The sequence below is a fragment of the Puntigrus tetrazona genome, unplaced genomic scaffold, assembly GCF_018831695.1.
Source record: "Puntigrus tetrazona isolate hp1 unplaced genomic scaffold, ASM1883169v1 S000000234, whole genome shotgun sequence".
NCBI classification, from domain to species: Eukaryota; Metazoa; Chordata; class Actinopteri; order Cypriniformes; family Cyprinidae; genus Puntigrus; species Puntigrus tetrazona.
In genome coordinates this window covers 377,501-402,179 of record NW_025047902.1, presented here as the reverse complement: position 1 = coordinate 402,179, position 24,679 = coordinate 377,501, and the positions used below count along the sequence as shown (strand labels likewise).

At 40.3% G+C, this 24,679-nt stretch overlaps 2 protein-coding genes across 3 annotated transcripts in view; one reads left to right on the top strand and one right to left on the bottom strand.

The window, feature by feature from the left end:
• Positions 1–1,745: 1,745 nt before the first annotated feature.
• On the bottom strand, positions 1,746–9,384 carry grap2b (GRB2 related adaptor protein 2b). Of its 2 annotated transcripts, none has more exons than XM_043230877.1 (8): positions 9,228–9,384; positions 5,818–5,914; positions 5,631–5,722; positions 4,379–4,498; positions 3,667–3,826; positions 3,534–3,587; positions 3,382–3,459; positions 1,746–2,869 (listed from the first exon to the last, which is right to left on the bottom strand). In XM_043230877.1, exons 2-8 carry the CDS (start codon positions 5,893–5,895, stop codon positions 2,693–2,695), a joined length of 759 nt encoding a protein of 252 aa, XP_043086812.1. In that variant the 5' UTR covers positions 5,896–5,914; positions 9,228–9,384; the 3' UTR covers positions 1,746–2,692. The 2 variants fall into 2 exon arrangements, with proteins under 2 accessions (XP_043086812.1, XP_043086813.1); XM_043230878.1 differs by lacking the exon at positions 9,228–9,384 and adding an exon at positions 8,429–9,198.
• Positions 9,385–16,166: 6,782 nt separating this feature from the next.
• Positions 16,167–24,679, top strand: part of LOC122333341 (voltage-dependent T-type calcium channel subunit alpha-1I-like) — a 71,883-nt gene continuing 63,370 nt past the window's right edge. Inside the window, exon 1 of the mRNA XM_043230910.1 lies at positions 16,167–17,327. Within this exon, the coding sequence (XP_043086845.1) occupies positions 17,249–17,327 (79 nt within the window). The 5' untranslated portion in view covers positions 16,167–17,248. The remainder of the gene's footprint in view (positions 17,328–24,679) is intronic.

Below are 24,679 nucleotides of genomic sequence, written 5' to 3'. Positions count from 1 at the left end.
CTACAACATCTTGTACTTGTTCAGAGGAATCGATTCATAGTGTGATATCTTACACAAACTCAGGTGTTAATGGACAAGTAAATGCATGCATAACAGTTCAGTCTTCCTCCATCATGGTTGGACTTAACTTGCTCGTAACACATCAAGTTCCACAGGAAGAGCACACCGTGTGCCTCATTCTGATGGACTCGGTCAGTCCCAGCATAGAAAAGGAGAAGCACCAGATTGCAATCTGCTCCTCATCTGAAAGAGATAAAGGGACCTGTTACCAGGAAGACAGCAACAGAAACAACCGTACTGAGTCCCGTGAGAAAAGAGGCACCAATTAAAACAAACATCTTCGGTTCATCCACTGAGACTATATCATAAAATATAGATGGTTCAGGGATTGGGAACTGGGACTTCGTCCTGTCGTAGAGGACTTTGTTTTATGGTGTGATCCTATTTTCTCTGCAGCTAAATGTTAATAAATGAAAGATATGATGATTAACTACAGGAGGTTTCCTTCTAGTCCTTGGATGGCAACAATCAAGGGTCACTGACATTTTTTACGTACATAAATGTTTAGGGGTGGTTATAGATAACAAAATGACTTTACAACCCAATGCTTTGGCTGTCTGCAAAAAGGTTCAACAAAGATTGTGTTTTGAGGAATCTTTTAGTGTTTGTTCTTCTATGACTATTCTATGAACAGTTTATAGAATCTGTCCTTTCTTTTTTTTGTCGTGGGATGATGCGGCTATTTGAGGTTGTCGGATAAAAACACCTTGTGAAGGTAGCTGGTAAGATTATTGGTGTAAATTAGATTGGGCCTGCTGAAATTGTTTAAAATTCTGTTTCTAAAAAAAGTCTATGCTATTCTCTGTATTACTGACCATCCATTACTTCCATTACTGAGTTCCAGATCTTAGAGTCTTTTGTTACTGTGGCTATTAATCTTTTCAATAAGTCTGTTGAGGAGCAGAATGTATTTGGTACTTTATTAAATTTTGAATAGCACCTGGTGGTTTTTACTTTTATATTATGAATTTGTATATTGTTTTTATGGGTGAACTGGTTATATGTATATGGATGTGACTATTGTACTGGCACCTTGATGCAATCTTAGTAACAGGACGATTAAGTTGTGTCTGTGTCTGAGGTTACATGCCACACTTTCTGCATCTCTGCCAGCGCTGGATTCATTCTTGAGGCTGACGCTGGTTGTCTCCGCACATGCTTTTTAAGTTGAGGAAGTTTGAGGGAGTTCACAGTCCAGCATGTGGATTACTTTTAATCATGTTAAATCACAATTTTGTTTAATTAACAGATTATAAATTAGATCAATTTAAAAAAATGTATTTGTGTAAATTTGCCCAAATTGAATTATTTGAAAAATGTAAGAATGCATGTGCAATTTTCCAAATTAGTGTAATTATACTGGAATTGAAAGTTGTTTACTGCAGCAAGTAGCTGTTTGATGGTGTTTGTAGGATTTTCATCTCTCTACAGGTTGAGTGATTGCGGCGTCACGGTTCTTCAGCTCTGAGATCAAACCCCTCACACCTGAGAGAACTAGATCTGTCTGAGAATAAACTAAAGAGATTCAGGGAAACTGCTTCCTGAAGTCCCACGGGATCCTCACTGTAAACTTGCTATAAGATCTCTTTGATAGTCACACATATCTTTGTCCTCTTTGTTTTTAAATATACTTTAATTTCAATTCTATAAATAAAATCAGCAATGTTTAGTAAGCACACTAAATCTCAGCAGAAAAGAGGAAGTTAATTTTATTCATCTCCATCACATCACATGGCCTGCGTCTTCCTGTATTTGACTTTAAAGCATTTGCTGGAGCTTCGCTTTAGTTGGTTTAATCAATAATCAACTTTCAGATAATGTAATATGAAAAAAATATTTACTGCAGAAAATGTAGCTTGCAGAGCTTTAGAATGAAATAGACAAGAGTTTATGGGCTGGTTTCACAGACAGGGTTTAGGTTAAGCCAGGATTAGGGCATATTTTAATTAAGACATTTAAGTAGTTTTTTAAAAACATGTCTTAGAAAAAAAACAAAACAAAAAAACAGCTCTTACTTACATTTTAATCTATGGTTATGCCTAAGTCTTGTTTTTTAAACTGGGGATGAGTGTGTTGCATTGGAAAAATGGACAGAAACATAACATAGAAAACTAATCTGTGAATATTTTGCAAATAGAGCATTCATTTCACGAATAGGGCTACTGATTCATTTATACGTTATTTTATTCACTTTTATTCAGCTTCATTTATATAATTTCTATTGGGATAAAAGTAGAATGAGACTCAGAATTGACTAGATAGAGTGGAACTGATGGTGAAAAGTAAGGCAGCCACGTAAAGGATACTATATTTAAAAAAAAAAAAAACATGCACTAAAAAAGAGAATTCTCAAAATTGTAATACATCTCAGGAACATTTCATGCAGATCATATGCAGAGGATTCTGTATATGATTCTGAAAGAACTTGTTTGTAAAGGTGCTCAAACTAAGCACACATTTCTCCAAATCTCTGCCAATTGGAAAAGCAATGCTTTACAGGTGTGTGTTTGTTTGTGTGCTCTGTACACATGAAAATATGAAAACGTTTTCCTAAATTCAGAACTGTTAATGTAACTGTATTCATAAATCGTAATTATGCAACATCACAATGGATTCTGAGGCAAGCGGGCCCTCAGACAGGATTGGTGTAGTTGACGGGGAAGAGTCCGGTTCTTCCGTGCAGAACACCTTTCCACCAGAACTGATCCGACTGGTCTAAAACCTTGATCACATCTCCAGCGTGAAAGTTGAGCTCGTCGGAGTCCTCTGCATTGAAGTCATACATGGCCCGAACCTGCAGCACAGACATCTGCGCAGACAAACAGACAGACCCGGCTCATCAGAGCTCCGGCGCTTGTGCAGCATTTTATTGTGTGCATCATGTGACCTTCTTTCACCTCTGTGTGTGAGAGAACGTGTGTGTAAAAGGGTGTGTGTGTGTGACTGAGTGGTTTGAAGCTGTGTACTTTATGCTGCATGCAACTGCAATGTTGCGATGTCCCCAAAATATATTTTTTGACACAAGGACATTTTATTATTTAAAATAGATAAATGATGTTTATCTGAAAGTATAAAAATGGGTAGGTTTAGGGTTAGAGATGTCGTTTGGTCGGTATAAAAGTAATAAAATTCTCTGGAAAATCCCCACAGTTCACAGAAGCAAACATGTGACTGTGTGTGGACCTAAACTGAGATCTCATGGGTATGAAAGCTTACAAGTCACGCAAAACGAGTTTCTTTGAGAAGGTGACAATATAGAAAAGGGTAGGTTTGGTGGAGTGTGTGTGTGTGTGTGTGTGTGTGTGTGTGTGTGTGTGAGACCTGTGGTGGGGGTGGAGGAGGTAAGGGATCGGGCGGACGAGGACAGGCTGTAGCTGGTGTTCTGTAGTTGTGTCTCTCCTGCAGAAGAACAGCATAGTTTGAGACAGAAGCTCATCAGATGACTGACGTCACAGGAGTGACTGCAGCTGTACCTGAGAGACGGGCGGCGGCTCCGCGGACCTCCTGAGCGGGAAGTCAGGTGGACTCTGGGTGAGAGAGAGAGGGACACAAACACTGAGTGTTTGAGAGAAAGCATGTTCTGAAGACAGCGTGTGTGTGACTCACCCGCTGCTCTGTGAGCAGATACACACGGCTCTGTTTGGAGATGGAGTTGTGTGTGTAGAACTCCACCAGTTTGTTGAGGGAGCTGAAGGTCTCGCTCCAGAGATAATACTGACCGTGGCGGTCTCTCATCACCTTAAAGTGCTGCACGTCGTTATCATGTCTGACGGCACAAATACACACAAGTACAAAAACCATTACGTCCACTGAATGTTCTGCAAAACATGGAAACCTGTGTGTGTGCACATTTTTGTGACATATGAGGACACAATGTGTATATTGACGTGGGTGTGACACAGGTATTGCAAGGAGAAGGTGACTTATGAGGACATCACCTCATGTCCCTACTTTTCAAAATGCTTTTGAAACGTACTGTGAGTTTTTTGGAGAGAGTAAAAAAAAAAGTGTGTGTGTGAGTGTGTGTGTGTGTGTGTGTGAGTGTGTGTGTGCGTGTGTGTGTGTGTGTGTGTGTGTCTGTGTGTGTGTGAGTGTGTCTGTGTGTGTGTGTGAGTGTGTGTGTGAGTGTGTGTGTGTGTGTGTGTGTGTGTGTGTGTGTGTGTGTGTGTGTGTGAGTGTGTCTGTGTGTGTGTGAGTGTGTCTGTGTGTGTGTGTGTGTGTGTGTGTGTGAGTGTGTCTGTGTGTGTGTGTGTGTGTGTGTGTGTGTGTGTGTGTGTGTGTGTGTGTGTGTGTGTGTGTGTGTGCGCGTGTTCTGTACCTGACTGAAATGGAGAATGTTCCAGGTGAACTCTGGGATCCTCGGATGAGGAAGGATCCGATCGGTTGACAGATCAGTTCGTCCTGAGCTGACTGACGGCTGGTGTTCTCCTGATACCAGCTGCACAAACACTGCTTTAATACGACGTCTTCTCAACAAAATCTGAACGATGTTTGCCTGAAGTACCCATACTTAAAAACGGGCTTAAGTACAGTACAGTGACTAATTAAAATACCGTCACCCAATGGTCATGATAATTGCATTTTGTGGTCCAATTAAAATAAAATACATTTTTACTGGATTCTCAAAAGCCACAGACCAATCTTTTGTGTTTATTCCTAAATCCTATCACTACAAGTCTGCTCCTCTAGATGTCACTGTTTTATTTTTTATTCTTATTTGCAATGCGATGGTTTTAACTGTGTCAAATACTTGAATCAATCTCAAAATGATAAAAAAGGTTTTTAAACTTATTATCTAATCCAGATGTTTTTTGTTAACTCTTTGACTCCTCATGATGTGATTTCTATACGCTCTTCCTCTGTTCATTTTATTTTATATACAGGGCTTTATTAAAACTGCATTAAACTGACCACAAACAACTAGAAACAACAAGGGCGGGACTTGATCTTGAGCTGTTTACTGGAATAGAGACAGATCTGAATGGGATTGGCCGAACTGAAGAACATCCTGGCATGTCCAACTGAATCACTTCATGTAATACTAGTGTAACCAGTTTATTCAAATCACTCTGAGAGCTAGTGACAGTGAGGACTGACTGATCAAACACCAGCGCCAGTGATCTCTTGTGTATTGGTCAATCTGGTGTTATATAATCAGAATATTGCAACTGTTGGCAAGCTGTTTTAACATGTAATCCTTAAAGGAACGCACCAACGTTTTTCCATATTTCAATTTAGACGAGTTGATGCATCTGTCCCGTCTCGGTGCATGCACTTAATGTTAGTGTTTAGCTTATACCATTCATTCCTTCGGTACCAAACAGGCATGACTTTAGAAGCCACCAAACACTTCTTGTTTTCTCTATTTAAAGACGGTTACAGGACTATTTAAGCGAGTGAGTATATTCACACAAAATATGGCGCTTTGACCTCGGCGTAGTAATATCATCACTCACGTTGGTGCTATTGACGGAAGTGAGAGGAAGAAGGGAAGTGATGATATTACTGATAATACATTTTATAGATAAAATGTTAAAATGGCTTGCCACCGGCTCTGGTGTTTCAGTTACCTGGGGAAGTGGATGTTGATGTAATTCCTTGGAACGAATCCCTCCATGCCGTTTATTTCTGCTTTGAACCAGTCGTCATTGGTGCCTAAAATCTACAGAGGAGCATGCGATGATTCAACCGAAAGAAAGAGCTGCTGAGGAACATGAACGTGTTAATGTCAGAATAACTGAACGTGTTGAAGCACACCTTGATTATATCTCCCTTCCTGAAGCTCAGCTCGTCCTCTGCCGTGGCGCTGAAGTCGTATTTCCCTGTCGCCTCCATGACGGAGACAACTCAGAGACTACAACGAGAAACGCATCAAACCACATGGCAGTCAAACGCTGGAGACATCCACAGAGTTAAAGCACAAGCACATGAAAGACACACAACAAACAAACATTAAACTGTGTTTACGACTGATGACTAACTCTACGTTTTCAATGATGAGTTCACTGAGACACCAGACACACACCTGAGGACCTATCAACAACTAATAGCATGTCGGCTAACGGAGAACGCTCTCAGAACATTCCCACAAGGTTCTCAAAGTTATGAACGTTCTATCAGTAATGATTTTTGAGGATGTTCTCTCTACTGTAAAGTTGACATAAAATGTAATAAAAATGTGAAAAACTGGACATTTGGGTTATTTTAGTTAGCAGGGACGTGAAAAAACACACCCTAAGAAAAAAAATTACATAAGAGTTTTCATTACTCTTTTTGAGTTCTAACATCTTCTAATGATACTATGTTCGACCAAATAACTATTTTAATCTAATATTATACTACTTAGAATTACTTTGAACTTATTGATGATTATTTTAAAATCAAGTAACTGAGAAAATGCCTCAGAACTAATAAAGAGTCGTAGCGTTGTAGTTACACACAAAACTGATTTTAGACAGATTTCTGAGGACTCATAACCGTTTAATGATCTACAACTCAGCTAAAATTACATATTATAATTTCTCACTAATGACATCAAAAGTGAGAAAAGTTGGTCAGAAATGTACCTTTACGCACAAACCGGTCATCTACTACAACTTTCAGACACGTTTTTATTTTTTAGCTCAACTACAGAATCAAGAACAATGACTCATGGGATCTCTGTTTATTCTGTCTATGTCCCCTTCCTCCCCCGTGTGCTGTCTACAGAGGGAGTATTCTCAGGGAGTGGACACAGTCGTAGAGTCGGTGTAAATCCACCCACAATCTAACCATGAGCTCTGCTCTTCGGCACGACACCAACCACACAAATATTCAGCACAACAGAAACTGTCTTTAAATGTCAAACGCAACAGCCTTCGACACCAACAGCTCCGTCACTTCACTGAATATAACACTCCGTCGAGTCCTGCAGAGCATGCTGGGAACTAAAAATACACTGCCCAGGTCTTAAAGTTAGGAAAAGGTTTTCGAAAGTTATGACAATTTTAACTTAAAAACTACAAAAAAACTTAAATAAATAAATTACACAAAATCAACGATCAACATTACTATGCTGGCAGGATTCATAAAAAAACGTTCACTTTTTGAGGTTTAATTCATGTATTGTGTGACACAGTTTGTTTGCCGTGAAACGATGCACGTCGTCGCTCGAAGCTGATTTTGCTGAGCGTCACTTGTTTCTTGAACATCTTTGCTGACCCTGAAGTAACATCGTGATAAACCAATCAGATTCAAAGAAGCAGTTTGCACATTTGCACGCTCTTTTCAAAACCCATAAAATAACGGCAAACAAACGGATGCATATCTACAGTAATACCGTATTAAAATATATTCTGAATTTTAAAAAAATCAAGCACTATAAAAAATTTTCGCTTTTATTTCACTAAATAACACAGTTGTTTGTCTTTCAATGACATTATTATCTAAGAAAACAAAATAGGATTTTTTTACTGTAATTTTTTACTGTAAACATGAAAAGTTTAAACAGTGCAGGGCTAAAATAAATTCGTAAAATGCTGTCTGTTAGTGTTTTTAGGGCATGCTTTTATGAGTAGCAAAATTTGTTAAAGTAAAAACTTTTAGTGTTATAGAAGTTATACTGAAGCACGTATGAAGTGTTTCGGTAGTTTTAGTTCATTTTAAATTTATAATAACTGCTGTGCAAAAATGAAAGTTAGGAGAGTTTTCAAAAAGTGACCTACATATGAAGAAATGTGTCTTCACAACTTTTAAAACACACACACGCACACACACACACACACAAACACACACACACACACACACACACACACACACACACACACACACACACACACACACACACACACACACACACACACACACACACACACACACACACACACACACACACACACACACACAAAAACTGTAAATCAATAAATGTATTTATTTAAGTACCAATAGATCCCCTGAAATTATTTCAGTTAGGACATTATGAAATTTATTAAATAGGCCATTTTTCAAACAGCAGTTTGTATGAATTTTAAAAAGGTACAAATTTGACAACATCATGGTTGAAAAATTGTAGCGATTAAACTATGAATGATGCGTCAAAAATGCATGCCATTAAAAATCAATGTCGTCTTACCAAAAAAAAACATTAAACAATTTGAACTTCTTGAATTTTTAATTTAAGAGGGTGGGTAAACTTAAGTATTTTATGTAGCTTCTAAATGTCTGTACTACATGAAAAAAAGAGATCAAGATAAGAAAAATGGTTCATAAGTTTTCAGCCCCCGGCTCTTAACGCACCGTTTGTCCTTCTTGAGCATCAGTCAACGTTCTTTCGTTTTTGTAATGCTTGCGGCTCTCAGTTATCTTCTTTGGATCTCAGAATAATACTCACTGTTGGAAAGGGGTGGATCGCACCAAAGATGCTGGAAAACCAGAGAACGTGCAGGAGATGAGGATTCTTCTGAAGAGCTCATGAACAACTATTGTCTCGTGGAGTGAATACATAAACACTTGTTATATGAAACAGTGCTATAGAACACGTGACCCGCCGTCTTCATGAAGCACGCCGTGTGTGTTGTGCAGCGGGTTTGAAGCAGAATTTCCCTGAATGCGGTGACGTGTTCGTACAGTAAGCAGCTCGTCTTCTGTTCACCTGCTTCCGTGCGTTTCTGCAGCGCTGCAGCTGCACCGATGCAAAGCCTTTCATCTCAGCGGCGTATCGCTTTCGCTCACGGAGCACGCCACGATTTTGCTTCACCGAAACACACGTTTGATCTCAGCGTTAAACTGGAACCTTGCAAAATAACGGCTCGGTGTCTGACATTGTCACCTTTTTGCTTTATATTGTTCAGTAAGCTGGTTTGTTTTTCATGTGACAACCTGCCCCTAAGCTGATATTAATACGACATTCTCTTGTTCTGATAACACAGTCCTTCAGTCCAGATCTGCTTTCTCTTACGCTTTGGTTGTCTCAAAATGTTTGAAGTGAAAACAACAAAAAACAGCATTTGTGTAAGCTAGGCTCTGAGTTACTGAGATCCTGTGATTCTAGCCTGGGTTTCTCCTAGATGAGTGAGTTTCGACAAAAGCACTTTTATCAGACGTTTATCTCCCCACGAGTCTCTCTCGTGTTTTTTCCTCCTAGTTAGCGCTGAAGGCTTGCGTGAATCTAGAAAGATGGTTGTACTTACAGCTCATGTAATGATGATCCGTCTGTCGTCTGAGGCTTCACCTGCAGCTCGGCGCTCAAGAATCATTTCATAACAGAGGGAGGAAGAACAGAAGTCAAGCTTATCTCACATTCAACACGACACAGACATGCATGACTGCAAAAAGAGGAAATAGAAAGTGTAAATCATCTTCCCCTCCCACTGCCAACACACACACACACACACACACACACACACACACACACACACACACACACTCATCTCATAGAAATAGTCTTGTTTTTCTGTCATGTTTGTTATATTTTTACAGCTGAACTTGAGCCCTTAGCAGACCATCACAAACTTTTGCAAAACTTTAAATACAAACATGATTTTATTGTTTCATAAGACCTTTACACCGGAAAGGACCAGTAAACACTTTCACACCTAGTAGGTTATCATGATATTACACTATATGAGTGAGGATATTTGGTTCTCACATACACACACACACACTCACACACACACACACACACACACACACACACACACACACACACACACACACACACACACACACACACACACACACACACACACACACACACACACACACACACACACACACACACACACACACACACACACACACACACACACACACACACACACACACACACACACACACACACACACACACACACACACACACACACACACACACACACACACACACACACACACACACACACACACACACACACACACACTCACACACACACACACACACACACAAACACACACACACACACACACACACACACACACACACACACACACACACACACACACACACACACACACACACACACACACACACACACACACACACACACACACACACACACACACACACACACACACACACACACACACACACACACACACACACACACACACACACACACACTTCACACACACACTCACACACACACACACACACACACACACACACACACACACACACACACACACACACACACACACACACACACACACACACACACACACACACACACACACACACTCACACACACACACACACACACACACACACACACACACACACACACACACACACACACACACACACACACACACTCACACACACTCACACACACACACACACACACACACACACACACACACACACACACACACACACACACACACACACACACACACACACACACACACACACACACACACACACACACACACACACACACACACACACACACACACACACACACACACACACACACACACACACACACACACACACACACACACACACACACACACACACACACACACACACACACACACACACACACACACACACACACACACACACACACACACACACACACACACACACACACACACACACACACACACACACACACACACACACACTCACTTCCTGTCCTTATGAGCACTGTTTGGTCAGACTGACAGCGTGTTCAGTGTTCAGTGTATTTACTTCTATTCATGTTTTTGTTGATTTCAGCAGAATTACCCGTAAAGTTTCCCGTAAAACGACACACTTCTTAACCGCTGTACTTTGATGCACTTTGTGGAAACGAACTAGTCACGACTGTTTCCCGCACTGGTTCAACGTCAGGCCTGTCGGTAGAGACGTGACACGGAGGTGCCGGAGTAATGCATCCCTTTCTAACACACTATATAGATGCTGTCCAGAACTTAGCAGCGCTGATTATATGAACATCTCTTTAAAGTGTTTGTGTGCGATGAAAATGTATTCTTAGAATTCAGTGCTGTTCTTCTGCTGTAGATCTCTTTAAAGTGGTGCGAGGAAAATGAATTATTCTTAGAATTCTGCCGAATTCCACTCTATGTGCACCGTTCTATTTATGTCATATGTCACAGGTCACAGGTCATGACATATAAAGACTCCTGATTCTCAAAGGAGGTTTGCGTGATTTCAAAGTTGGCGCCTTTTGAAATTGTGCTTAGAGAAAATTGTGAATTGTTTCATGAATTGTTGGTGTGCGTCCTGTACTGTACTGTACTGTAATGTAATGCTAATCCTGTATAATATGTTATTGTGCCGAATGCATGTCAGAAAGCGCAGGCTGAGAGCTGTAGATCCAACCACGCGGCTTTGCAGCGCTCTTTGCAAATTGTTTAACTATTTTAGTAATGAGGAACTTGCAGTCATATAAGGCTAATGATGTTTTTGTTAAAAACACAGCGAAGCATGACTTTATCTGGTGATCTAAACGTCATTTCTCATGAAAACGGTTGTCTGCACGTTTACAAATCTGTTAAAGCTGAGCTCAATATTTAATGTAATACAGAAATGTAACAAGACAGCAATTTGCTGCGATAATATCATATTGAAATATTATAGCTGAACGCCTACGCGAGTGTTGGTTTTTCAATTTCATTCCCATTAAAAGAAGAGAAATGTTGTACTGTCATGTAAATATACGATTTCATATATACATATCTTTATGTTATGAAGAATTACTTGATCTGACACTGTCTGAATGGTTTTGTTAATTTGGATGAATTTGATTGTAAAGTTAACATCAAAGTTGTGAAGGGTTTAGAAAAAGGACTTCTTTAAATACTGTGAAGTGCATCTAAGCGACTGTTAAAAAGTAAAAACTGTAATGTTGGTAATATCACGGTGCTTTATTGTTATTTGTGGTGCATCTGTAACTTTCACATTGTGAAGCAGGCCAGCAGATATCTCCAGTGGGTTTCACAGAAGAAAGAAAGTCAAAGAGATTTAGAACAAAATGAGGACGAGAAATAATAACAGAACGATCCCTGTTATGTTTTATTATGAGCCTGCAGCTCTCTTCAGGTCATCCACGGAAGCTGGGCCTGGATGGAGACTCCTGGGAAAACACCGCTTTCAGACGACCTTACCCTACACTTAGAGAAAACCTGTGTGCATGTTTAGATTTTTAATAACTTTATTCTGTATGATTTAGGAGCCTTTACACACACACACACACACACACACACACACACACACACACACACACACACACACACACACAGACACACACACACACACACACACACAGACAGACACACACACACACACACACACACACACACACACACACACACACACACACACACACACACACACACACACACACACAGACACAGACACACACACACACAGACAAACACACACATCAACGCCTCACACTGTGGTCTCTCTGTGTGTGTGTGTGTGTGTGTGTGTGTGTGTGTGAGGTGTCTCAGCTGACATATGCATCCTGTCAGAACTCTTATGTTGTCAGTCATGACTATCGGCATGAAAACAAAAGCTGTGTTCTGATTGGCCGAATGGAGCTCCAGAAGCAGCAGGTTAAACGGACTCTGAAGGCGTCTGATGCTGCTCTGCTTCAGTCTGCAGTCGATCATCAGTCACATCTGTGTGTGTGTGTGTGTGTTAAAAACTCGTCGTTTTTAGATCATAAATAAATGTTCGGCTCTGTGACGTCACGTGGTGTATGTGGCTAATGATGATCTGGTTTATGGTTTATTTCAGAACACAATTAAACGAGAGAAAGAGGGAAGAGATTTCCTTCAGATTTATCAGCACTGCTTCAGAACATCACTTCCTGTCTGCGCATTTCACTTCCTTATAAATGAGGAAAACACGATTGCTTGAAGGTATCATTAAAATGTTAAAATGCCTTTAAAATCGTAGGGAACTGTTCATTCCTCTGGTGTGTGTGTGTGTGTGTGTGTGTGTGTGTGTGTGTGGCGCTAGAGGGCGCCAGAGGAACACCTGACACTCTTCCGGTCAAACTCACGTGATCCATCAACACCAGAAGAAAGAACATCTTAGAATTCTGAACACATTTGAGATTTCTCAGTTCAGTTCAGCTGAGCTTTAATGGCAAGACTTGTACAGGACTGAGAAAGCATGTGCAATTATATGAACAAAACAAAGACTAATACACACTCACACACACACACACACACACACACACACACACACACACACACACACACACACACACACACACACACACACAATAAAATATAAACTAGTGAAGACTTATTCACTGTTAACTACGATTGTCCCTCAATAAAGTCCTATTTTGCTCTTTATTACAGTAATAGTAGTACGGTAGTTGTTAAGTTTAGGCATCGGGTAGAATTAGAAAAGGGGAGAATAAATAGCTAATATTCTTGTAATATGCATGCTAATAAGCAACTAGTTAAGAGTCCCTAAAATAAATGTATATTTCATATTCTTATTATTTAAAACTTTTAGTACTCTCTCTGCATGCACGGTTTCGTTCTCATCTCTCGTCGTTCAACTTTCTGAAGTCAAGCGCTCTCAGATCTGGACGGTTTCTCTCGGTTTCTCTCGGGGAGTGCAGATGGTGAGGAAGGAAGTGTTGCTCATTTGTCATGATTCAGTAGCAGACCTCACTCTTCACTGCCAGTATAATCTCTCCTGCTCCTGACTGCAGTATTTTCAGAAGCTGATTGGTGTTTCAGACTGGATAATGCTTCGTTGGCTCCTTCCTCGTTTTTATTTGCGGCGTGTTTGGTCTCACCAGATCCTCTCAGTACCAGGGACTGGAATCTGAATGAGTTCATCCTGGAGAACAGTGAGGTGAAGAGGGTGAGATGATGTTTGAGTTCCTGTCGCACAGAACAAGCGATGTCAGATTATAGCTTTCACGTGCTCCTTAACTAAGCTTAGCCAGTTTTGACTCACTTTGCAGTTTAAATGCCAGTGCTTGCTTAAAATAAAGCAGCATTTTTGAGTGAAACTGGAATCAAGGAAGATAGTAGGACAGGACTTTCCACATGAAGCTTGTCAAATAGATGCTCTCTGAATCTGAGCGAAACAGCTGGATGTGTGTAATTATCTAGAGTCCTGATGTTTCACTGGAATGAACCTCCTCTCAGCTCAGAGACGTGTGTGTGCTTATAGATGCAGACACACACACACACACACACACACACACACACACACACACACACACACACACACACACACACACACACACACACACACACACACACACACACACACACACACACACACACACACACACACACACACACACCACACACACACACACACACACACACCCGTACACACACACACACCACACACATGCATGCAGTACAGTATAGACACAGACGTGTACACAAACACAGTCACCAGAAAACAACTACAGATCGTTTGTGCAAGCACCTTATTACAGCTTTTTTCCTCTAACAGGCGCAAAAATATTAAGTGTCTTGCGTCTGTCGTCATGAAATGATGTATGACTGTCATCATGATCAAAATGAGTGTTTGTTTAATAGCAATGGACTTTTTACACCGATCTCATGGTAATTTGCACATATTTGACTTAAAATGACCACACTCCTAAACCCACCACAGAATCATGATTTATAGTGAATATACATGTTATGTTAAACCCTTGATCACACGGTCACGTGATTACATACCATCACATATAAACACAATGTGCTACCAGCTGAGCCACACACACACACACACACACACACACACACACACACACACACAGACACACACAGACACACACACACACACACACACACACACACACACACAGACACAGACACACACACACACACACACACACACACACACACACACAGACAGACACACACACACACAGACAAAGACAGACACACACACACACAGACACACACACACACACACACACACACACACACACACACACACACACACACACACACACAGACAGACAGACAGACACACACACACAAAGACACACAGACACACACACACACACATGCACACACACACACACACACACACACACACACACACTCTCTGCATCTGCAGCAGCTGCTCAGGTGTGTGTGTGAGTGTGTGTGTGTGTGTGTGTGTGTGTGTGGAGATGCTCGTCTGTCAGCAGCACGTTGATGAAGTCTGTAAACTATAATTATCACCTGCTGAGAGGAATAGATGGATTTCATTAAAAGCTCTTTCAGTTTGATCAATAATGTTATAACTGTATCTCACACAGAGAGAGCTGTTTAGCTCCTGAACCAGAGCCCATTAAACTCCGAGGCACTGTCAAAGGATTTTTTGAAAGTTTGTTTTGCAGCAAATGACCGTTTCAGTCTTTCTGCAGACTTTCATCTTTGAATCAGGTGTCCATCGCAATATTTTGTGATTCTTTGTGACATTTACTAAAGGGTTCTGAGCAAAATTGAAAGTTTCTACAATATTTTTTCAGTGTGGCAATCATGTTTCTAGCACGTTTCTAGCTCAGCCAATGACATGAGCTTGGGGGCGGGGCTGTCGGTTAGTTTAACCAATGGGGTTTAGGAAACATGTTTGGTGATGTTTTACCGCAGTAACTGCATCTTTCGGGTTTTAGCAGACGGTTCAGCATCTCACTTCTCAACACAGACTGTCTCACATCTGCTGAGAAATACTGATTAACAGTTTAATATATCAACTCATTCCACCGCTGCGTGTCGTGAGAGTCATCAGTGACAACGATCTGATTAAAAGAAAACAGACTCATATCACCGTCTTTCTGCTGATTCATATTTTATGATTCCCTCAGATCAGCTGAATATCTGATGCTTAGGTGAGCTCGCTTTCAGAGGAGACGGAGAAGTTTAAAGATGGTTTGACTGATGCGATCGAACACGAATCAAACCGTTCTCAGGACGTTTAATGAATCACTTCAGACTGGAATCAGAGTGTCGTTATTGTTCAGTCTGAATGATTCAGTGATTCATCAAAGCACTTAATGAACATGTTTATTAAAGTGTGTGAGAGACTGTGAGCAAGAATCAGCAAGCAATGCATTGAACTGAACGTGAAAGATGTTTTTTAATATGTGCTTCAATAATCCTTGTTTGTTTTATATACAGTGCACGTGCAGCGAAGGAACGATTCTCATAAAATTATGATTCTGTCACGTTTATTAACCCTAGAGTCACTCCGAAGGTGATTTTTTTTCCTGTGGAGAATGAAAGGATGAATTTCTAATCTAAGTCTTTTTCTAATACACGCGCACTTCGTCGAAGTCTTCTGAGAACGAGATGTAAGACGAATGACTTCAGAAGACTGGAAGTATAAGTCATACAGAGCGCTGTTATGATTCTATTATATCATTTTTTCAGCTGTACATCCATCATATGAACGGCATGAGGATTCTTCAGAATGTCTGCGTGATGTTTTTGCGGCAATATTTTTTAGATTTTTAAAATGTGCCTTTAGAGAATTGATTAGGAATATCTCCACGCGCCCCTAATTACAATAATTATGCGCATTATGTTAACATCGTTAAAAAGGTGTTTATAACATGACTAATGTTTGACATGCAGTCTGGTCGTGTTCAGAGGAAGCGTTCGGAGAACAATGCTCTTGAACATTTAACTAATCTGAAAGTTTTTGTAATGGTTCCAAAACCAGGCACAGAAACAGCGTTTCCGAATTTTAGCAAAACGTTTATTCCGCAGCTGCGCGCGCTCCTGACGCGCACTAGAAATACTGTCTAGGTAGGAAGAACACTCGGTTTCGGGACAGTGACTGATGCTCTTCCAGCTCACGGACACGTTTACCGAAAGGCGTCGGGATGAGCATCACCGTCTCTCCTCCACCGAGTCACCGGGAACGCGCGCTCCCGCGTGCGCTCACCTGAGGCGGTGGTGCGCGCGCGCGCTCAGGTGATGCAACAGAGCCCACGCGAGGCACCCAACACACGGGCTCGCGACGGTCTTCAGGAGCAGAGGATGACTGGAGATGGAGCCTCGGAGCGCGTCTGAGGGGTTCGAGGGAGACGCGTCTGAAGATCGTTCCTGAACCCAGAACCCAGCCGGAACGCGTTCCCACAGACCAGCGCGAGGAACGCGTGAGGAGCAGCAGAGAACCCGCTTCAGACCATGCATGGATCCGTCTCGTGGATTTGAGTGTTCTGGGGGAATATCTCTGTTTGTTTGCGCTCGTTTAAACGCGCCGGAGCGCGATGATATCTGACAGGTCGTTCACCGAGAGACTCGTTCAGGATCAGCTCGACGCGTCCAACTTTAATGACACAGATCAAGGTGAGTTCAGGAATGCATCGCTCAAACTTTTCCATTCATCTGATCACAATGAACGGATAAAGCGTTATCGGAGGCGTCGTGGCACGCGCACACACACACACACGCGCGCACACTCACACACACACACACGCACACACACACACACACACACACACACACACACACACACACACACACACACACACACACACACACACACACACACACACACACACACACACACACACACACACACACACACACACACACACACACACACACACACACACACACACACACACACACACACACACACACACACACACACACACACACACACACACACACACACACACACACACACACACACACACTCACACACACTCTCTCTCTCACACACACACACACACTAAACGTTTATGTGTTATGGTCACGTTACTCTGAGCACACTGCTATGTTCTTATCTTCCTTACAGGATTTAACTACTTTGTATAAAATAACTATTAAAATAAGCCATAGATATATATTCCACAGGTCAGCTAAATGTTTATTTTAAATAATACAGACGTATTTATTTTTATTGTAAAATATATATTCCTTTTTTCCATGAAAATTAATCTGAAATGAAAATGTATTTGTCTTCCTCTTCTTTCGGTCATCAGTGTGTCTCTAAAGGTCCGTCACGATCACTTGTCTCTCATCTGTCCTTCTCACCTGTTCCTCATTGATTATTGATCAGCTGCTTTATTCGTGGACTCTCTTTGCTGTGGTTATTGCTCATCTCCAGTCATCATCTGAACTGATGTGTTATTGTTTTATTACTGGCTTGCTGAGACAGGTGCGCGCTCCCGTGCGCTGTCGGGGCGTCTCTGTGCACGCGCTCAGCGTTGACCTGCTGATCGACTGAATTTCAGTTTAGCTGTTATTAATTCAGCATTTAGGAAATAATAATATTATTTATCGGTCCCGAGCTTACAAATATTCCTAAATATACAGTATATATAATGTACTTTGTTGTGTGTGTTAGTTAATGTGTTCACTAACATTACGAGTTAAAGATTTTTTCGTCTGACTCAGAAATGCATCACTGTTTCATTCGGTCTTTAATGCTCGTGTTCATTTCTGACCTTTCCAGACTCATCCGGGGAGAAAAAAAAGAGTCTGTGTAACACTTTATAAAAGATATGAATCAGTGGAGATGGCAGCGGTCTGGAGGAGAGACGTGTGGCTCTCGTCTGTTCTTCTCAGGCTCTGGAGAGTGTTTCGAGCTCGTCACTGATTTGCATTCATTGTTTAATGAGAAAAAGCTCCTCCTCGTTCCAGAGCAGGATTAGATCCAGGCCGCTTCCCCTGCCTCACAGCCGGAGCCAAACTTACTGGTGAACATGTGTGTGTCCCTCACACACCTCCAGGATACACACGCTGTGGCAGCTTTGCTTTGAAATGCTGAAATATTGATGTAACGCAATGAAACATTGTGCTTTTCTTTGAATATTCTAAGGGTGTAAATCTGTCCGGTTCTGTGTCACGTGTCTGAGAACAGTCTTCAAATACAAATAATGTCAAGAAAGTTCTGAGAGAGCTGATCTCATCTCAGATAATCACATCCAAAATTGCTTTTTTTAAAATATAATATTTATGTGTGCACTGTGTATATTTATGTATGCATCCACACACACAAAGTATATATTATTTATTATTTGGTATAATAAATCTTTATTATATTATTTCTTAAATATGTACATGCTTGTGTGTTTATTTTCATATGCATTCAAAATATACACACACACACACACACACTATATAATGTATATATATATATATATATATATATATATATATATATATATATATATATATATATATAAACAAAAACCTTTATTTTGGATGTGATTAATCATGAATAATAATTTAAAAACACTACTCTCAACTCTAAGAATGTATATTGAATATTAATAAAGCTAAAAAAAAATCATGTAGCTTACTTTAAGAATTAAATAGCTTTTCTTTTAATTAGTTAGTGGGTTAGTTGAGGTTAGTTAGTGCTGGTATAGTTTACTCTTCCTCAGGTCGTCACTTTCTTTCAGAAAAAAGCTGCTCTGTATTCTGGAGTGGATCTTCAGAAGTTTGTATCTATTTCTTGTGAGTTTGTTCTCGTGGAAGCACTTCAGGTTTGTAGACGTTCCTCTCCCATCATTCGGGATCATAAGGTGGTGTTTTCCCTCATGTTCTGTTTTCTGGAGAATAACACAAGCCTGTTTTAATGTGACCTGACATAACAAGAATATCTAAGGCACAAGCTGCTCTCAGTGACTCCACGTTCTGTTGTAGAAACACATCCTGTACGTTTTTGTGGTTTAATGTGCAATATATCCCATGAATAATTCACCATAAGTTCTGTTTTTCTCTTCAGATCCTCGCGTCTCCAGGTTTTTTCACACAGAGGCTTTAAATGCAATCTCTATTAGCAGCGTTTAGCAGAATGTTTCTAAAGCAGGAAAATACAAGATTTGTTACGTTTTAAAAAAAGACAACAAACCAAAAATCACTTTGAAACGCTATCACTGATGTTAATGAGCATTTGAGCTCAAGGCTACATAGTCCGACATTTATTACAGTGATATTTATCACGTCTCTAATATCAAGCTTTAGGGGTCATTCATGGTGTGCGGAAATGAATTAGTTGATGCTTTTACACTTTTGAAGGGTGAATGGAATAATAATAATGCAGAATAATGTCACCTCATTGCGTTCGGTTTCGAAAACGCTTATTATCGCATTCATAGAACAGATCTTCTGCAGTTTAACTGAAATTACTCCCATAATTCACACAAAGCATCGTGGGCCATGTGAAAAAAGCGGGTACGCTCTTAAAGACCCCTGTGTTTCTGGAGACGTGCGCATTCATCAGATCAGCATTTTCTCCTTAAAACTTCACAGAAACACGGTCAGTCTAACATTAGCAGCACATTATGAGTTTAATACAGTCAGGCTAAATGAGAACAATTACTAGAGATGGATTAAATGCATTAGCGTTCTGATACTGTTCCTCTTCCTGCTTCAAGCGTGTGTGTCTCAGTCGCTCCATTATTGCTGTTTGTGGTTGTGTAGAGCTGCTGTGATTGGGCGGATGCAGGCACTCATTTACATATTCATAGAGCTCTGTATTTTAAATGAGGTATATTCAAGCCATTTTAAAGTATGGACAAAATTATTTACACCATCTGAATAATCTACAGAACCATTTTCCAGTCTAAATAACCTTTTGTAAACTCCAAAGCTCCCACAAATGTTAAACGATCCATCAATGCCAATTTTTTTAAGGGGTCATATGGTGTTTGGTGTAATTAAATTCTTATGTGGTTTAAGGTTACAAAAAATACATAGTTTTCCACATACTCCTCTAAGCCCCGCCTCCTGAAGCGGGTGGATTTGTACAAAGCTCATTGTTCTAAAAAAGCGAGCTGTGCTCTGATTGGTCAGCTATCCAGTGCGCTGTGATTGGCTGAATACAGCAAGCGTTGTACATGTTGTGATGTTACACCCCTTACCATAACGTGACGCAGCGACACAAAAACAATAAAACACATTAAAAACTCACTAAAAGGCTGCGAGTCAGAAGCGCCAGACTGTTCTTGTAGAGTTAGAATCAGTCTCTATCTAGTCTCTGTTCACAGTCGGCATCGATTCAGGAATCAGTGCTGAACACACTCCAATATTTGTGTAGACAAGTCATAACTTTTATAAAGAATATCTCTTTGGTTTTGAGACTTAGGGATCTTATCTATCTATTATCTATTTCTCCAAAGAGAAAGAAAAACTTGTGTTTTCTGTTACACTGTAACATTATCATGTATGAATGCGTCTGTGTTATCCTGTGTGGGCGGCGGCATCCGCTTCCCATGATCTCTGGATGCTGATTGGTCCAGTGGGGATGCTGGTCTTTGACTGGTTTTTCTGCAGAGAGAAGACTAAGCAAACACATGCTAAGTGAACAGCGGCGGCTTGCGTTTCCAGCAGGATACGATGCTAACAGAGCTCCAGAGAGCGACCGTGTGTCTCTGCCCTGATTCACAGCTGTTGATTTGCTGTTGTGGGTTTGGGAGCTCAATTCTAGAGCTGGATCAATAGAGCTAATAACTCAGCCCTCCGACCTCTCCCTGGAACACACACACACACACACACACACACACACACACACACACACACACACACACACACACACACACACACACACACACACACACACACACACACACACACACACACACACACACACACACACACACACACACACACACACACACACACACACACACACACACACACACACACACACACACACACACACACACACACACACACACACACACACACACACACACACACACACACACACACACACACACACACACACACACACACACACACACACACACACACACACACACACACACACACACACACACACACACACACACACACACACACACACACTCACACTCTTACACACTCACATTCTTACACACACACACACACACACACACACACACACACACACACACACACACACACACTCACACACACACACACACACACACACACACACACACACTCACTCACACACACACACACACACACACACACACACACACACACGCTCTTTCTCTCTTCTTGGACTTTAAGCGGTTTCCTCTCATGAAGCTGCAGTGCTGACCGCTCGGTGAATCTCTCCTGGTTCTGTTCCGGTCTGCTTTAAGCTCACAGAGCGGCTGTGACTCTGAGTTATGGCCACATTAATATTGGATCAGCCGCAGACGGAGGTGTCAGTGGTTCAGTTCTGAACCGATCCGCTTACGGTTATTAAACCAGACCGAGCGTCACGTCAGGAAACGCCGCTCGTAAATAGTGAGAGAATCAGAGACACTGATGTCACTGAAGGCCCGAGGTAACACGGCTCTGTCGTGAAGTTATCATGCGTTAGATGAAGGTCCAGTCGAAGAATCTCATTAGTGCAGGATGTGGACTCGCTGGATTCTGTATCTATGTACTTGTGTGTCTCAGATGACTGCTTTAAGAAAAGTTTGATGTGACTCCAAATGAGCAAAGAAATGTCTAACTTTTGCAAACGGAAAAAAAGCGCAGCATTCTATTTAACAGAAGTAAATAGATCTTCAGGGTTATATATATATATATATATATATATATATATATATATAAAAAGTGATTTGAAATAATCTTTTATGGTGCCACGAAATATTAACTGGTGGTTTTTGTCGAGGTCATCACATCTTCATGTCTTGAGATGCTGTGTTGAAGAAAACACATCCATTTCTCGTGGCCATGAGTTTAATGCGTAAACAAACCTGTAACCATAGCAACCAGGGATTATCAGAGATAGATACAACATTTTTATTAACATTATACATTTACATTTTTATTGTTATTATTATTATATCAACCTAAGTTAGGGCTATGTAGTTATATTTATTTCTCCTTTCAGTTCAGCTATCAGGTCCTGTACTGTAAAAGCCTGACAATTATGCAAATACTTTATAATCGTAGGCTATTTATGCCCATGCCTGATGATAAAGGAGTATTGTGTTTTCATTTACAAATGAAAAATACGTGAATGATTCATTCCTCAGCGAAACACTAGGCATTCCACTATATTAATAATTATTCACAGAAATAAAATTAAATATGTTAAATTTAAATTTCCAGTCAGCATAAAGAAAGCTTTGTTTGCATTTCGAAAAGTGTGTAAAGAGATCGAAATAAACGGGGAAAAATAACTAATATAAAAATAATTGGCTAAAAACAATGATGATGCTCATGCTCTACAGTCCGTTAGCCTACGGACAAAATCATTTACATTACGAAACAATAAAAGAAATGATGTAATAATTTCTATAACAATTAATAGAATAATTTATTAATTCAAAATAAAATAATCTCTGATGATTCTGGGTTGCTATGGTCACAGGTTTGTTTATGCAATAAACCTTCCCATGAATTAATATCTCGACAAAAACTAAGTGAAGTGAACCCGGCACCTCCTGGACGCCAGAAAATATATTATGTTGGCTAATTCTTTATTTTGATAGTCTGCTGTTAACTAGCAGTCATTTTTAGACTAGTATTACTAGACTGATTAATATCTACATACATCAGACATGGAGTTATTAATGATAATTCATTGATGTAGTCAGAGTTACTTATAGTTCATAAAATCTATCACAATAGACCATATGCTGTAATGGAGTGTTTATATTTTCTTTTCATTTGCATTTAAAGATTCATTGTGTTGTTGAAGGCTTACGAATTCAATTAATTAGACACGCTTGATGATTCAGATTGATTTAACCCATTAAAACTAAATTTGGAAAAAAATGTAATTGATTTCACGAAAGCGCTGTAAGTGGTGTGTTAGTTTTATTTAGCGTGTGACTCTGATCAGATCTGTTCTGCTGGGATCCTGTGATTGAGTTTGTGATGGAGACGTGAAGCTGAGTGTGTGTGTGTGTGTGTGTGTGTGTGTGTGTGTGTGTGTGTGTGTGTGTCTTTCTGAAGGGCGTCTGAAGCTCACCTGATCTGATCTGATGAACACATGCTGCTCTGGACTTCAGCTTTAGATGCAGATCACGTCTGAGAACATCTCACGAGTCTCACTAGCGCTGGTCAACATCATTCAGCTAGTTAGATGTTATCGTGATGATTTTGATGGAACGGACCGACGTAGAATAGCATAGAAGTCCCTTAAAAATAGTTCAATATTAAAATGATCTCATTTCTATTTGAATATCTGTTCAAATGTAACTGATTCCTGAGATCAAAGCTGATTTTTTAACAATCTTCAGTGTCACATAATCCTCCAGAAATCATTCTAATATGCTTTGAGCCTGTTTCAGGGTTTTGACACTAAAAACAGAAACATATTCAAATGAATAATATTTAATCTGTAGGTCAGCAGTAAACATCTGATGTTCAACATACTTTCGAAGCTCTTTCCATGAATTCTCATTCGTTCATTTAGCAGATGCTTTTATCCAAAGTGGCTCTCGGTGAACCTGTTATTCTGATAATATCATTTGTAATGTATAACTCTTCTCTAATATTAAATTATTAATATATGAGATTCGTTAGTGCTTTGATACTGCTGTGCGTTCAGTGCATGAATCTGATGAAGCCTGTCAGACTAGTCGAGCGCTGGGTTAATCTGGGTTAACTCAGCAGTGCAGTAATACTTGTATTGTATCGGTAGTAATAAGTACTTTTGTGTTGCCATGGAGATAGATATAATAATGATCATGTGAGCATCAGTAATGAACACGTTAGTGACGTGTTGATTGTGTTTGCAGTGATTTATTTAT

Excerpts from the sequence above, each read along its gene's own strand:
- grap2b (XM_043230877.1), bottom strand. The coding sequence starts at position 5,895 with ATGGAGGCGACAGGGAAATACGACTTCAGCGCCACGGCAGAGGACGAG. Across the intron at positions 5,723-5,817 it reads GGAAGGGAGATATAATCAAG|ATTTTAGGCACCAATGACGA; the intron begins GTGTGCTTCAAC and ends GCTCCTCTGTAG. Across the intron at positions 3,827-4,378 it reads ACATTCTCCATTTCAGTCAG|ACATGATAACGACGTGCAGC; the intron begins GTACAGAACACG and ends TTGTGCCGTCAG.